General features: G+C 42.8%; 1 protein-coding gene across 1 annotated transcript in view; it reads right to left on the bottom strand.

Annotated features, from left to right (window-relative positions):
• CDH20 (cadherin 20) overlaps positions 1-17,607 on the bottom strand; it is a gene marked incomplete at its 5' end in the record, with an annotated part of 37,196 nt that overhangs the window by 18,818 nt on the left and 771 nt on the right. The window contains 4 exons of the mRNA XM_084209451.1: positions 4,338-4,525; positions 6,345-6,512; positions 9,585-9,704; positions 11,401-11,695. Coding sequence (XP_084065577.1) covers positions 4,338-4,525; positions 6,345-6,512; positions 9,585-9,704; positions 11,401-11,695 — 771 coding nt within the window. The remainder of the gene's footprint in view (positions 1-4,337; positions 4,526-6,344; positions 6,513-9,584; positions 9,705-11,400; positions 11,696-17,607) is intronic.

Raw genomic sequence — 17,607 nt, 5'->3', positions numbered from 1 at the left:
GCAGACACTAATGGGAGTACTTGAAAAAAAGGTAAGGCAGTTGGCTCCTCAAAAATGGGCCCAGTGGCAGGAACAAGGATGCTCACACAGGAGGTAAAGGTCCCAGTTAGCATCCTCTTTTTTTCCCTGAGGACACCAGAGTCTTATCTCCAAGACCCCTGTCTGCCAAGCTGATAAAGGGCTACAGTGGGAGCAGGGAACATGGTCAGCCTCTCTTGCAAGTTCTTGTTCCAGTTTTTATCCATAATCCATCTTTCCTAAAAATGAGGGTTTTTCACCTCCTCCTTTCAGTAAGTATCCTAAACATGGGTTCACCATCCAGGTGTAATGAGTGCTAGGATTTGCATCTGCTCCCTGCCTAGAGAACAGTTTAATTTCAAAGCAGTTTAATTATAAAATATCCCTGATAATCTTCCTCTGGGAACTCTTTCACTTCATATGAAATGTGAAATATTAAATACTCAAGTATTATTTGAAGCAAGGAGTGAGAATGGTCTCCTTTTCCCTTTTCCCTTTTCTTTTCTTCCTGAGACAATGGATAAAGGGGGCCAGCTTACTCTGTTAGTAGTGATCTGAATTTGACTCCCTATTAGATAAAACTACTTATTTGGTATACATGGGATATAGAAGTAACTAATGCTGACACTGAACCTCTCAAAAAATAAATTTTTCATCTCCCATCTTCTTTTCACAGATCCCTGAAGAAAATAAGGCATCTCCAAAACCTTCTTAGATCTGAATGAAAAATTCCATATTTAATGTGCTACTTACCAGTCTTGCTAAGAGATAACAGTAAGGATTTGACAAACCAGAATAACAGTATGGAAGGGTCAATCCAAAATATAAAAAAATGCCCCTAGATGAAGTACAGCTCACAGAGGACACAGTCACACTTCTCAAGTCGCAGTCAGAAGTTGCAAGCAATTCAAGTGTGGTTAAATGGTCCCAACCCTTTACTTGGATAATCTGGGCAGGTTGGATGCTGAAAACCAGCACAGTGGACTCCCTTAGCTTGCACACCTTCTGAGCAAGACAGATCTTGTACCAGGAAAGAAATGGCTAATATCAGGGTCAACCAGTGGGGCATACTCCTCTTTGCTATATGAGTAGTTTTCAAAAAGAGTGGCTTTATTTGGACATAACGATTTGAGCCTCATGTGTGGAATTACCACACACAGCAGCAGTTCATTCAGACTGCAGTAAGATGTCTGCTGTTCCCATCCAACCCCTTTGCTTCTTCTATTCAGCTCTTTCTATTTGAAGACCAATCACCAGACTGACACATGGAGATGGGCAGGAAAATAAAAGAGAAGGAGGATGCCAAAGCAATTGGGAGCCAAAGGTACAAAGATCGTTACTGTGGCAGTAAAGTCATCCTTTGCCAGTCATAACCCACTTCTTTCCTGCCCTGCTCAATGGGCAGCTGGCCAGTTCTGCAGCCATGAGGTGTGTATTAATTTAAGCAGCATCAGCAGAAGATTTCCATGCTCAGGCATGGGCCTCAAAACACCTCCTGGATTTGACCAAGTCTTCAGTACTTGTCTGCTGTCCCAACAGCTTCCTTCTTCAGAAGCAGAAATGTTGCAGTGACATACCCAAGCTCATGCTTTCACAGTTAATTACCAGTGCTGATGTCCTGCATAGGAATGCCTGACTAAAGACTGGCATTCTTGAAATTATAAAACTGAAAATCACTCAGCATTTAGTACATGAGAGTGAGGAATGAAGACTGGAATGGGAACAGGTTTCTGTGCTGGGGACACGATGGTCCAGTATTCCTCCAGTATGAGGAAGTACCAACTGTGCAGTCTGTGGCAGCAGCTACAAACAGGGGATCTGAAACTTGCTCCAGCTGCCTTTAGTTCCAGCTGGCACATCAGTGACTACTGCAGGCATAGCACTTGTCAGCTGGGGTTTGGTGAGGTCTACAAATGGAATATCCCTGGCTGCAGAGTCGTTATTGTCTAACAGTTGCATATTTATGCACTGTAAAAATAGCAGTAAGATATTCACAGGACCAAGCTACACTTATTGTCCGTCTGGCAGGGAATGTGCAATGTAAAGGAGCCTAAACATATACTAAGAAAGAGGCCATTATATTGAATTGTTTCCCATGTGAAGAAAAATGCATGAGAAACACTAGTGTTTTTTAGTGTACACATGCATGTACACTAAAAAGCTAAGTTATAAAAAAGCAGTTAAATGACAGACTTAACAGCTATAAAACCAAATTACACATTAAAATACATAATCACCTAGATCAAGTTAGGAAAATGAGAAAAATGATACAAGTGTGCTAGACCACTGCATTTTTGATGCTCCTGTTTGCCTTCATTGTCAAAGATGACTTTCCCTCCCGTTTCTCTCCTGTGTTAATGCCTCAGCACCACTGTCCCCTTCATCAGATTTTTCTTCCATGGGTGCATTCAAACCTCTTCCCAGTGCTGGTCCCATGGGAAGGGCAGGCAAGTTACCTTCTCCTGTGAACTTAGCATGCTGCAAAACACAGCCAAGAGGAGAGGCAGCCCATGGAAAGCACTCCTTGTCCCTGTCCTCCTTCTGCCAGTACTGACACAGGCACTGAGGGGTGGCACCATGCAGGGAGGAATTCAGCAAGACCCACTGTGATGAAGTGATTGATCAGGCTATGTCAGGGGAGGAAGGCAGGACAGGACAGAGCTCTCCTGTGTGCTCTGCTGGCTGGGTGACCCACCACCCTGCCTTCCATGGGCAGTGCAGAAGGGAAGGCAGGGAGAAGAGGAAGGTAGGGTGAGCATCAGTCTCTCAGACAGGCAGCCTGGAAGGTACTGTAAATCTTCAGGAGGTGCTCAACATTATGTGGGATTAGTAGGCTGTGATAAGTAGCCACAACAGCACAAAAACCAGTCTTGCCAGTAACTGTAAGCTCTGGCTTTCTGATGCATGTGTTAGAAGTGCTAATTATTTTCCTTGGGAATTCTGTAAGAAAAATTAAAGGGAAAGTTTTAAGTTTTGCTTACTTTTAAAAAGGATTTCATTCTTGGTTTAGAAATTCTCTCTCTCTCCTCTCCTCCCATTTTGATATCCTTTTGTATTGACACCAGTTGATTTTTTTTAATTTTTTTTAAATTTTATTTTATTTTTTGTTTCTTGAGGGTATTCAAAGGACACCTTTCCCAGTGTTTGGCTGTTGATAATCACAGCTTTACACAAAGCTGGAGACATACATAAAACATTACAAATGTTTGTGTACAGTTGGTGGATTGAGCAATATGTACCTGATCCCAGTACGTATCTGGTACGATTGATACCATACATTTTATAACTCCTCCGGACATACATGAACATGTAGCAGAACTGTGTTCATAATAACAAAGGTCAAGCTTATTAACACATTTTCTCCAAAGAAACTATTTTGTTTCATTGATAAATGAGTGGAAAATTACATTAGAGTTTGCATTCAACATCTATTTCATTCCAGAAGATATGCTTAACTTTAGGGACTAATATGTACAAAAAAAGAGCTGGAGAAAGGTGACCATAAATACATGCTTAAATGCTTTGCTGTAGGGCATAGAGGCTTGCAAGGTCAAAGCTCTCCTCTGTATTGTTCCATTTTAGTGCACAATTTAATCCCAGGCCATTTAAATTGAAACTATACTTCCTTAGTATAGTTTCATTAGTACACTAGATATGCTTAGGCAGAAATATGGTTACAATTTCATAACCTAGAAACAGAGTTGAACTTCTAACACTTATGTAAGATTGTAGAATAAATATCTCATAGCAGGGAGCCTAAGCAAAATACTCAATGCCTTCCTGCATAGCCTGTGGTACAGAGTACCAGCAGTTCCACAGCTGCCATTTTAGAGACAGCTTCCTCTAGACTAATTAGCATTTATGGATCTTCAAGCAGCAATTAAAAAAAAAATAAACACTGCCTGGGTTTTATTGGTTTATAAATAATTCCAAGGCATGCTTTATTATTGTTTGTGGAACACCACAGTGAAAAATATGTACAGTTCAAATGCAAATATTGATCTAATTTCTTGCATTGTAGGATAATTAAGCTACAGAGAATATTTAAATAGATAAATAAGGAATCAGAGCATTCCTTTGGTGGGAAAAGACATGTTTATGCTAGTGCTGTTGCCACTTTATAAAAGTTGTTCCTAGGAATGCATCCTGCTTTCATATTTTAGCAATAAATGTTAAAGAAATTGTGTTTTACAGCCATAAAGGGGCTACTGTCACGTAATGGGAACCATGTTACTGCAGGCATAAGGGAATATTCCACACATAAAATGTAACCAGGATAGTTAGCCATATAAATCACTATAAAAAGGAAACTTTTTTACCTTTCTTACAGTGATGATGCCGACTTGGTAATTAGGATCAGTGTTGATATCAAAGACATCCAGTCCATCTCCATCCACGAGGCTGTATTTCATCTCTGCATTAATGCCTTCGTCCAGGTCTTTAGCAACCACACGGCCCACGGTGGAGCTGATGGGAGCAGACTCCAGCACACTCATCTGATAATGCTCTGGCACAAGCAGCACACAGGGAGAGAGGGGAAAAACAGGCTGTGAAGAGGAACCAAAAAAACTGCAAAGCAATGCAGTGGATCAGGGAGGCCACAACACTGCATGGCCTGCAGAGAGTCACCTGTGCCAAAGCTGTGACAGCCATGTGATGTCCTTTAAAAAGCCACAGCCCAGCTAAATTTCCTGGGGAAGTTTTATCTAGGTGTTTGGTATAGCAACAGGTTTGTTGAATGGGTTTTTTTAAAAACAGCAATACATCTGAAGATAGGAACTTCAACTAGAAAAATAGGGCAATTAGCACTAGTGCTGTTGCAGCCATGATATAAAGCAGGATATGGAACAGATTTAATAGGACAGGCATCTTTTTATTTGATCAGTTTGTACAGCAGGAATAAACAAGTTTTTGAACACCACAAATCCTTTCTCAAGCCCCTACAAACTTCTTTTCAGCCCTGAAGAAAGAATTTACCAGTTATTCTATTAAAATGCATTGCCTCTCCCTACAAATACTGTCTTGGGCACATTTGTTGCATTGCTAATTTGCTTAGCGGCAAGAGTGGGGAAAGAACAGCCTTCTCTTTTAAAAGTGTATTTTGAAAATATAAATGTTGTATCTAAAATACTTCTCTGGCATCCTGCTTTAATGTCAAACCTTCCTTGCTGCACCCCCTCTGTTGACTGCACCAACTATTAAGCTTTAGAAGGCAGAATAACGCCAAGGATGGGGTTTGATGAATTGTAATTTTTCTTAATCAAGAGTTTGGTATCAGTTACAATCATGCCACTTTCAAAACACAGCTGGCAATGGCGTGCTCAAGAAGTTGCTCTAACAGAAGAAGAAAAGTGGAAGTTGAGACTTCTTGCTGATCCTAGTGGAATACTTTGATTTACCAGTGCAACATGCAGTAACAGATGGAGAGGAAGAATACCATCAAAAAGAACTGCGGGAGTTTGCATTACTCAGCTAAATGAGAAAAACGTCAAAACCAAAATGGCCTGAGATTGATTTACACCACTAAAAGAATCAGTTTTCTTTAAAAATCCCAAATTACATCCCTTGGAAGATTTAGTCCAATCAAAACTGAAAAGCTTCTTTTGAATTTTTAATGGCAATATAGAATTATGTAAATAAATATGATTAAAAAATCTTATTAACAAAGAGCAAAATATTGCAAATCTTGTTTTGAAGTTCACTTTTGTAAATACAAAGTTGTGTTTCTGGTAAGAGTGGAGCTGCCTGTTTTGCATCCATTAGGCACGGCTGTTACATATCTTAGGGTTTAACTGTATATTGCCAAGGTTTAGATGAACCTTTCCTGGAGAACAGCCTGTGTGACAACCCACTCCACACTGGCAGCACAGCTCCCAGATGCTCCCCTGCTGTGGCCTGGCTGGAGTGTTGAATGAATTATCTTTCAACTTCCAGCACCACCACATGTCCCTGATTTGAGAGACATCCTCTGGAGATAGGATGAAAAGACAATCAGAGCAGCAATTAGTAGCCAAAGGCAATGGCCATGAGCAGTCAAAACACCAAAGTTCTCCTTCCTGCCTTTTCCTGTAAATTAATTCCCCATCCTTTAAAAAAAGTGTTGTTTTTGATAATTTTGGAGGTCAGAAACTTTTTCTGAAAGGCCAGGTGTAAAATAATTCCTTTTGACATTTTTTTGAAGGAGAGTTCCATATTGAATCTGAAATTCTGCCCGTCTCTAGCTGTCACTATCCTGAGTTTGAAAATGGCCATCATGAGAGCACACAGCAGGCACAAATAACCCTCAGCCACCCTTTTTTGCCTGTCGTGGCACCATGGGTACTCACTCTGTGGAAACCTGGGTGGATTGTCATTGACATCAGAGAGAGTGATGTTGACTGTGGTTGTTCCAGCTAATCCTCCCAGCTGTCCACCCATATCCTTGGCCTGGATAATCACTTCATAATATTCTTTTGCTTCTCGGTCCATGTTCATTAGAGCTGTTCTAATTAAGCCTGAGATTGAGGGTGGAAAAGCATTTGGGGAACAAAAGAAAATGGCTGTTAGAGAATACACAAAGAGGGTAGAGGGCTCTTGCTCCTGCATCCTATTCCCTGTGTCAAGAATGAGACCAGGCTCTGCACTGAGTCCCACCTTTCCTGGAAGAGTAAAACTCACCCAAGCGGAATCTAGGGTAACAGAAGGTGTGAATTTTAAAGAAGCCAGTTAAAATGCATCAGCTCTGGGACAGGCTGCACGTTCAAAATTAAAATGTTGCCTTCCACGGAAAAGCTTTTTGGGAACAGTGCGCTACATCGAATTAAAGGTCCTGCTGAGGATGACAATCTCTGCACGTCACTGGAAGTGATGTGCTTTGCTAAAAGATCCATCAAGACAAGTTTTCCAGAGCGCTCCTGAGCACGCAGTCCTAGAGACCACCTGGCATGAGCCCGGGGCTTTGCTTCGGGACCCAGGCTGGGGCTGCGAGTGCAGAATGCGGGGAGGCGCCGCTGCTCCCTGCTCCTCCGGACCGCAGGGCGTCCCTTCCCTTCGGGGCCACACTACTGCGAGAGGACATCAGGTGGCAGCAACACTTCTCTTATGGAGGCAGCGAGCGCCGGCCCGGGCAGTGCCGCGGGGCTGCCGGGCGCTGCCGCTGTCCCCGGGACGGCTCCGTGTCCCCCGGCCGTCCGTCCTGCAGCCCTCCCAGCCCCACCCAGCCCCACGCCTCCAGCACCTCCAGGGCGCTCCCTCGAGCAGCCGGCAGTGCAGCCCGGGGATGCGCGGCCATGGGATAATCCCTTGCTAGGGACACCTATGGGATGTCCTTAGGGCGGGGGCAGGTGTGTCAGCCCCAGGCACCATCCCAGTCGCACGGTTCAACACGCAGCACTTGCACATCAGGACACTATTAACTTGACTGATCTGCATTTAGTCTTTATTTTTAGCAGAAAGACAATGTATGGGTTTAATAAAAAAGCAGTAAAAAGATATTGCGTTGGCAATTATCGCTGTGTGTGAAGAGAAGAAATAGTGACCGGTAGGGAAGAGCTCGCAGTGCGCTGCTTTAATCTTCCTGCGTGGAGCCCTTCAGCTCCCATCCTGCAAAGCTGAGTGCCTCCTGTGATGTGCTGCAGGTCCTCAGCTCCCATGGATATATAAATAAGATATGAAAATACTTAGCATTTTGGGAAGTATTTTCTCCATATATGAACACTTTGTAGGGAATTTCCACTCTTGGCTTGACCAAAACAAAGACATCAGTGCCTAAACTCCAGGCTCTGCCGTGCCTATCTTTGGGGCCTCTGGTCCCTAGAGGACACCAGGACTCAGGACCAGATCAGGTACCCAGAGGTGCAGCAATGCAGAGGAGGGAGAATGTGATGCTGCTGCACACAGTCAGTCAGCAAAGAAATGCTAAGGATGGCGGTGAACATAAAACTCATCCTTAGGGCTATAGGAAAGGCTATGGGAAATGCTAAGATCCTCAGGTCTTCCAAAGAAATATGCTGGAACCATTTCTTTCATTAAAGTGAGTGAGGTTTGTGCTCTTAAGAAAACAGTAAAGAGCAGAGGTCATGGTCCTTTCTTTTCTGTAACAGCCACATGGTTTCTTAGGAAGTGGCAGAGTTCTTTTATCTTCTAGGGGAATATGATTGTGGTCAGGCTGTAAAAGTATTCTGGAAAAAGGGAGGAGGAGGCTCTCAACTTTCCTTTGAAGCTGTGCTTTCACATAGACACTTGTTCAGCACCTGTGAGGACAGTGACAGAATAGGAATGGGAGCACACCTCTGGAACCAAGAGGCTGTGTTGGGACGTAAATGGTAAGGACTCCAAATGCTACTGGAGGAGGACTGTACTGAAATGAGTTGTCCACTACTGGGCGTTTTAATCACTATCTATCAATACAAAGGAGCTGTTGGTCACTTATGCTCTAGCTCTCTTTTAGAAGAATGTCAAAGATGCAATTGCATTTTGTGAGCAAATCCCACAGGTGAGTTTGCACAGGGGAAGCTGATTACAGTCCTGTCTTTGTCATAGGGAAATGGCTTCTGGCTCACAACAGTGCTTACCCTAAATGGGAGTCCAGTTGCTGACTGAGGCAGCTAAAGTCTGAGGCATTTCTGAGCCTGTCTGGAGATGCAGATCTAAGTGACTAGGAAGTTAATCAGAGGAGAAAAAGACCTATTCTGGGTTAAATACTGATAAAGTACATGCTTTTAGACTTAAGGGCCTATCTTCTGTATAAACTGCATTCTAGTGGTTAAATCTGTTCTGGATCTGACGCTGAATATTGATCCTTTGCTTTCTTAGTAATAATTTGGTACCTGATTACAAAGGAGCATTAGTAGCTTATTTATATTGCAAATATAAACGAAACTGAGAACATTGCATGCCACATACAAGTTTGTCTTTGGCTAGAGCACCTACCCTGTAAGCTGCTAACTTTGGAAGAAGTTTATTCAGTGTTTTTCCTATGCTGTCCCCTAGGGCTCTGCAGTGACTATTGTCTCATGAGTTTCTGACCTTAGCGCTACAGATGCCCTTTAGAAACTGTCAAAATCTGTCAGATTCCACTTTTGAATATAAACCTTGGATGTATAGAGAAAAGAGAGAGAGAAAGCAAGCGAAACAGAGAGGGTGTCCTATAGATAAATGTAAGGTTATTAACAAGAATACCCTTAGGCAAAACTACTCCAGATAACTGCATCCATTAGCTTGCACTTTCCAGTCCTGGCTGGTTCATAGATTTTTTTTCCCCCTAAGCCTTGTTATCAACTAGATCTGTTTAAGACATTTTTCAATGATAGAAGCCAACAAGAGTATTTACAGCACCAAACCTATCCAGATCCTGAGTTGCAGAATATGGTCATTCAGAGGAATATATCACTGGAAAAAGCCCATTCTTCTTCTGGAGCTCACTGCCACAGCATTACTTTACCCCTCACACAGTGCTGCTCTGTCTTGGCTCCAAGCCACAAAACTACATTTCTCTGACCACAGCTATGATGCACTGCCCTTTTTCTCTGCTTGCAACTTTTTCCTTTGGTTTCCACACTGACTCATTGCCTGATGAAATAACATACCTGTCCGAGAGTCCACAGAGAAATATGGCTGTCCTTGGAGAATACTGTATACGACTCTCGCGCTGTTCCCATAGGTTGGGTCATCAGCATCTGTTGCTGTCACCTGGATAACAGAGGTGCCTGACAAAAAACCATCAGGGTAAGACTTTGTGGGATAAAGAGCTGGCAGGAAAAGTACGCAGTTCAAAGTAAATTGAAATGCCTAACAAGAGCTTTCCCACACTGAACTTTTTCACTTGATGCTTGTAGTGCTTGTACTTATTGTTCATACTTGTAGCTCATTAGCACTTAATGAATTAATAGGTATTAATTCCTTAGGCTTCTATATGAAGCTATAAAAGAGTAAGTACTCTATGGACCACAGTTACAGAATTGCTGAACTAACAGTACTTTGTTATGGTTGACAGAGGGATGGTAATTATATGCTGCTTGCTTCTTTTACCCTTGTCTTGATTTTAAATATTTTTAGGAGGCAGCTCAAAGAAGTTCCATAGCTCAGCTGGCATAAATAATGAACTGTTGTAGCAGGCCCATAGATGCTGTTAAGTTGACTGAGGGATGGAAATTGTACACGAACAGAGAGCATGAAGGGATGTATCTCTGAGATAATCTCTCTGTGGGACTGCAGTTTACATTTGTATGGCCTAAAGAATATACACTGCTGAAGTGCCTTTGCAACCCACACAAAGGCATATATATTTCTCTTTTCAATTGGTTTTCAAGGTCTGCTTCCTCTGAAGCTAGTAATGGCTTGCAGGTGATGTAATTTATCAAGAACAAGGAGAAGGTGAAGCACAACTGAAATACGTGTGGGTTTTGACTCCTTAAAGTGTCAGACAATGCCTTTATGAATGTATCTAGCCTTCTACATAATGTTTTGTGTTACAAACAAATCTGATGTTACTAGATAAGCACTTGAAGATAAATCTGAATTCAAGCTAGCCATTACCATTAAAAAATATTATTACTGACTGGAACTTCTGTATTTGATGCCTCTCTCTAGCTTTATGTCAACATAATATTGAAGAATGAGAAGTTGAGGCATATCTGTAACTTCAGGACATGAAATTTGTATGGTATTATTATCTCTTCAGCGATGTCACAGAGCCAAAAAGCAATAAGCAAACAAAGACAACGCAAAAAGAAAAAAAAAGTCCAGAAAAACAGTATTTTATGTGATTATTTGAATTCTTATATGGAAATGATTTCTCCTGACTTGTGTCAGGATAGGAAAATAGGAAGGCTGCTGTTTGTCTTCTGCACTGCAATAACAGGAGTGTCTTCAACATGATCTTATTCTGTAAAAGTGGAGGGCAAATAGTAACTGAATCTCAGGATTCACTGAACAGATTTCACTTTCACACAAATTAGAAGGAGCTAATGATTGTTTTCATGTTTCCATGTTTTCAAGGGCTCCTGGACAGTAGCTGAGCTCTCAGTATGAACTTGATTAGGTTGCTAAGACTGTGTTATTTTTGGGATGGCAATGGCTGTCTAATGGACTTTATTATTTCTACCATCTGATGTCAGAGGAGAAGCACTAGGTTATACAAATTGTCTGAACATGGCATGTTTGAATCACACCTTTGTCATCTCTCAGGCTGCCCTTGGCACGTTTTCTTTCAGAGGAGCTGATGCTGATGTAAAGCCTGTTGTCTCTTTTCTACAGCAAGCAGGCACCCCAGGATAAGCTCCTCTGTCCCGCAGCTCCTGCGCAAGGGGCAGAAGCTGAGATCGAGGAGTCAGGGAATTTGTGTTTTGGCGACCATCTCCAATTTGCTCATAAGGGAAAGAGACTCCACAAAATCTGTCTTACCCACAGGTGACATTTCTGGAACAGAGGCTACGTAAGGTCCATCCAGGAACTTGGGTTCATTGTCGTTGATGTCTTGGATTTTGATGATAAACTCTGACTCTGGTTCCATGGGCCGGCCCGTCCTCCTGTCCAGAGCCTGTGCTCTGAGGGTGTACTGTGACCTTTCCTCCCGGTCCAGCCGCTGAATGGCATGAATGTCCCCTGTGGTATCATCAATTGTGAACACAATGCCAGCTCCCTCTCCTGAGAGGATGTATTTGATCGAGCCGTCTCCCCTGTCCATGTCAGAGTGGAGCTGTGGAGAGGAGCAGGATTCAATTAGACCATGAGCTGGGTAAGCAGCTGCTGAGAAGCACCGAGCACGTGACCATCCCCAGCACTCTGGTCTCACTGTCCGGACTCACGAGCTGCTTCTAATGAACTCGCTTTGCTGAAAGAGGCAAATAGTAAAGTCTGTATCACATAGTTGCAATTAAAAACCCTCTCCTGTCTTCCTGCTTCTGCACCCACAGCTGTGCCAAAAGAAACGGCAGAAGCACCCAAACAGGAACAGGCTCTGTGCCTTTTTGGAATCTCACTCAACAATGGCCACTGAGAAGATTTGGGATAAAGTGAGGTCAACAAAGCTGCAGACTGTGATTCCTCACATGATTTAAGAGGAGTCAAATACTACAGGGGTAGCACAATGTTGGGGCAAATAAGGCAAATAAGTTTGGGATCAAGGGGAAAGCAGAATGGGAGAGCTACCCAGTAAGTGTTATGATTCAGAAATATTTTAATCTTTTTCCATTAAATTTTAGTAATAAAATTACTAAATCCTTACATCTTCAGGAAGGAATATTGTCAAACAGTAAGCAAGCTAAGCAGCAAAAAGCAGTTGCTTATGCCCATGGCAGACTATAGAAATGAGAACCATCCCAGATTTTCTAGGAAATTAGCAAACGGATTTATTGCATGACTGCTAATTAGTTCTGAGCAGCCACAGATAACTGTGAATGCAACAGAAAAGAGCAAGAGCAAATGCAGTGCTAATTATAATCTAAAACAAGGAAACAAATAATTCTGGGGACTACATTCTGTTAAATACCTGGTTCCCATGAAATACTGGAATGACTATCAAAAGCAATCAAATTGGTTAATTTCACTCACACTATGAAAATCCACAATGGTATGCTCATGCTTCCATGCCTTTGAGGAACAGAGCATAAAGATCAATGCCCAGTGGCAGTAATCATTCAGTACCAAAAGACAGGAAGGCAATAGACCTGAGGTGCAAAAATCAAAATGGTTCAGAATACTGTTTTCTACTGAGATTATCATTGTGGACAATGAATAAAAGAGAAATAATAATTTTTAAGAAGCAGTGAAAGTGGGCTGGATTCAATTAAGCACATTTAAAAATGCACACATGGGCAAATAATCTCAGAAATATGGTCAGAATTAGGTGCGTGTTTAATGCTTTGATGAGCTTAAAGGACAGGTGGGAATAATCTTGGAGGATGGGGCCAAACATTGGTAAATATTTGTACTGGAAAGAAAAATCTTAGAATAATAAACTGAATATATGAACATAGTATTCAAAGAAAGAATCCAAACAGAAATTGATAATTTGTGTCGAAAGGCAGAAGTTAAACTTTGTACAATTGATTAAAGACTATTCTCTCAAGAAAGAAAGAAGAAATCTCCTCTCTGAGCTGTTTAATTACATGAAGAACACATTATTACATAGGAGAAAGTTTAATAGGAAAGTGGGCAAAATGACTTATCTGACCTGAGCATTTCTAGTGCTACTGAAGCAGCTCCTAATCTGTTTTAGGGCACATGATCCTGATCCTGTTGACTGGGGAGTGGAAAGACCTTTTCCCCCAGTGAAGGGTCTGGTTGGGAAAAACTCATTCTCTGAAGGGTGTCTCCCTTATTTGCCTCTCAGGTAGGTCAGGTGATCTGTGCAAAACTTGGACTCTCTCCTGATTTTAGGGCAAGAGTGCTTTCAGCTGAGGTGGGATCCCGTGGTTTTCCATGGCATATCCCAGCCTGCAGACAGGTCTGTGTGGAGGTGGCCCATGGACTCCAAGTGGCTGCAGGGACAGCGAATGTTACGGGCACTGCAAGCAATGCAAGGGCATCCAGGCAGCACTGCAAGGAGGCTGTGGAAGCTGAAGGTGCAGCTTGTGACAATGGCTGTGTCAGGCCACTGGTATTTCACTTCTTCCTCCTCTGCCTCCATCCCTGCAGTGGCTACTGCATCTGAGAAACATAGATATTTTGGAGAAAATCTGGCAGCTCTCAGGCGATGCATTAACTGAATGGTGGAAGAACAAGCCCAGAAAAATTTGGCAGTGGTAAACAGTTGAATTTAGATGGCTGCCATGTGTATTAATTCGCATGCAGGCACCAGGACTGCAAACTGGTATATCTTCAGGAAACACCATCTTGTGATTAGTTTAAAAAAAGACAGTGGTTGTCATTACTTACCCTAAACACCCATAACTCAGAGATTATCACTGCAGGAGCTAGTAAACAGGATACTTCCAGAAGGAGGACACTATGATAGCTTTTCAAATTGATTCAGCACCACTAAGCTACATCTTGGGCATTTGTTTTAGTGCATTAGTGCTCCAGTGAAAGAATGCAGCTGCTGAGACAGATACAGATGTTAGACCTGATTGGGGAATTAGAGCTGGGCCTGATGGAAGAAAATGTGTTTTGGAACACCAACAAGTCCTCATTAAATAAGGAAAAAAAAAAGAGAAAGAGGAAGGCAAAGTCAAATTCAAAGTCAAAAGGCAAAAATGAAACAGAAAAGGAAGAGAAAAATTAAAAAGAAATTAAAAACAAGCTAAAAAGAAAACAGGAAAAGAAAAAGGGAACAGGAACAGGAAAAGAAAATGAAGAAGAAGAAGAAGAAAAATAAGAAGGAAAAGAGAAAGAAAAAAACCCCTTTTTTTAAAATAGCAGAAGGGGTTCAGGAATTTTCAGAATACTTAGAAGCAAATAATGAATCAAACATGAATCAAACTTTTGGGTTAAATTACACCTTCTGTCCAAAGCCCTATTTGGAATAAATGCAGTTGTGAAGGGAGCAAACAAGGAATGAACATGGCATGCTGTTAAGAATTTGGGAGTACAAGAGGATCTCTGTCTAGCTGTGATTTGTTAGAAACATTGGGTCTCAACCAAGGCTAGGCAGTAACAAATGCTAGCAGCACTTTTGCAGCTTCTTGTATAACCTGCTCTTTCAAGACAAAGCAAAAAAGGGTGTAAAAGACAAAAAGACATAACACTGCCAGTCTGCAATAAATCTGAAAGAATTTGGTGTCTGAAGGGACTGAAGTTCTCACCAAACCTAATAGCAGGATGCTGTAGTTTGGAGTGTAAAAGTCACTGTGTTGGAAAGGTGATCTAGTTTTAAGTTGGCTCTCTTTTATGGGTGGTGCAATAAATTGTGCTGCCATGTGTTTGATACAGAGTAGGAGGAATTAATTTTTACTTTCTCCTCCATATTAAGGAATGGGTTATTGGAGGAATAAAGCTGATAACTCCTGAGAAATTTTTGACTCCTTTTGATGAGAACAGTACAAAAAAATAAGGATGTTACATCTGCATTGGAATGACACATTTCCTGGCAAAGGGCGTGTGAAAGAGAGGAGCACTGCAGTGAGCAGCTCAGGGGAGAACCCACACAGCTCTGCTAACCAGTCTGTGAGTCTGTGACACCATCCTTGATGTGCTTCTCCCTTCTCTGCTTCGAGGGAGGTAGCACCTGCAGGGGATTTTTGTAAGGATGCATGAGTGAGCGTGGTTGATGTACATTGATAGTCTGTGGAGAGGTTGCATTTTATTCATTTATTCAGCTGCTGTGATTCAAATGCTTCTTTGAAACAGGGTTAGGGAGTCTCCAGCATGGCAAAATGGTGAAGTGTGTTCCCAGTTCAATTACTGACACAGGGTAGGCTGATCATTGAATGTGGAAAATTCCTGCTGTAGCAAATGAAGGGGCTTTGGTTTCCCTGGTTCATCCTATTAGCCAATAATGGCCACCTCTAGGAAAACTGAAGCCTTGTATTTATCTGTGACAGGACCAGGAACCCTCTGAAGCTGAAGTACTTTAAATCACTATCATGAGCACTGGAGAAAAGCAAAAATTGTACTGACTTCGCATCAGGAAGTTTCTTTCATTTCTCTGTCCAGAATGTATTTTGCACCTTGCCTTAACAGTTGTCTAGGGAAGTTCAGAGAATCATAGCAGCCATGGAAATCATATTAGGCAAGCCTGGACCTGTGGTTCAAATCAAGGTGCTTTTTTGGCTGCCACAGTCATACAGAACCAGCCAGAACCAGCTGTACAGCTGGCTCTGTGCTGTGCATTCTTCCTCCTTCTGACAGGGGCTTGGAGACAGCAAATGGATAAAAGCAAGGCATGGCTACGAGGATGTTTCAGGATGCTGTGGGTGGTATCAGTTGGAAGAGGCCCTGCCTGCTTGGTATGGGACCCAGGGCTGTTTTGGAGGGCTGCTGTGAGCAGCCAGCAGCAGACTGAAAGCCCCGTTGCACCTCTGCCCCACTCCGTGCAAGCCTTTACAGAGCTATTTCTGAGTCAGCCCGGGGTGACTCGGGCTGAACAATTTCTGGCCTGCCAGAACAATTAATTCACCCCACAATCCATTCCCTGCTGACCCCTTTCCTAAGGATCCCCAAGACTCAGGCAGTGCAAACGCAGGCGGGCGATGAACCGTGGGAGGCTGCTGCCTCTTTGGAGCGCCTGTGGGGAAGCCTCTGCCCCACAGAGCCCCAGAGCCCCCATCCCACCGCTGGGCTGGCGCTCCCCACCCCACTGGGGGTGGGACACATGGAATGTGTGAGCCCCGGAGGCCCCTCTTGGCGGCAGAGCTCCCTGGATGACACGGAGCCCTGCCGAGTTCCGAGCCCTGCCGAGGGATCCAGCCGTGCCAGCTCAGCAGTGCGTGGGACTAATTAGCCCTGCTCACCCTGGGTGCTAATTAGCCCTTGTGCACCCCGGTGCGAGCACAGCCAAAAGCTCCCTGGGCTTCAGAGTGGCAGGCACAGGCCAGGAGGAGCTGTCTTGGTGTCCTGGTGTCCTTCTCGAGCAGAGGCAAGCTGGGGAGTGCTGCTGACTGTGCCAAACGTGTGTGCTCCTAATGACAACAGCAGGTCTCAAAAACGAGCTGGTTTCTCCCCATATGCCTTTTACCTAAGATTTGGTTCACAAGTGGAAGCCTGAAGTGATTTCAAATGTAACTGAGAATGTGGAATAATAAGTCTGGCCCTTGTTCCGAAGCTGGGAATTGCCTGAAAACAAATATTAATTTCTTTAATCAATAGAGATCTCAAGACCTGAAAAGCTAGGTGCACAGATGAATGAAGACTAATGAGGTCTCATCTGGAGGCCATCACTAGTAATGCCACTGCTGTGGGAGGAAAGAGAGCACATCTTGCTGTCAGTCATGCAGGGATAAATCAGGAGGAGGTCTTCTGAAGCCTGCAGATCCATTTTGATTTATATTGGTGTGACTGAGAGCACAGTTTAGCTCTATGGGTCTGTAGAATGATAAATATGAGTCCAAACTGGGCCTATAGAGATGCAATTTTTTTTTCTTCTTCAGATGGATAGCTTGGAAGGAAAAACAGAGCCGATATCTCATAAAAAATAAGCAATGGAATGTGAAAGAATTATTTTCTGACATCCTTTCTAAGTTGTTTTTCATATATACCTATGTGTAGTCTCCACTTGTCATAGCTGCACCTGATATTCTAGGCATGTAAATCTTGATTGCATTGTTCAAACACTTAAGCACATTAACTCTCTCCACATTTTTGTCCAGATTTGTCACCTTAGTGTAGAATAGAAGCAAACTTGACAGTGACCATAACACTTTGAATAACAGGTTCAATACAGGGTCAGTGATTCAAGGTCTTTAAAAACAAAAAAGGAAGATGGTTATAGTGAGACAGATTGTGACAGTAGACATCACTGGTCTGATTTCCATCGGCTTCTTTCTCAAGGAGATGCAGAAAAGTAAATGCAAAATATTACCAAGTATATGTATAGGATGAGCTCAGGAATATCTTTTACGCATATTTGTACTGATGGGCAGGTTTTTGGGGCAAAAGGGATCTAAAAATAGGACCCTTCATAGTTGGATTTAATGAGGTGTCCATCCACCCTTCTAGATCTGGAGCAACTTC

Source organism: Fringilla coelebs, assembly GCF_963513975.1.
Source record: "Fringilla coelebs genome assembly, chromosome: 1".
Classification (NCBI taxonomy): domain Eukaryota; kingdom Metazoa; phylum Chordata; class Aves; order Passeriformes; family Fringillidae; genus Fringilla; species Fringilla coelebs.
Note: the sequence above shows the minus strand (reverse complement) of the source record. Positions and strands in the feature narration are given on the sequence as shown.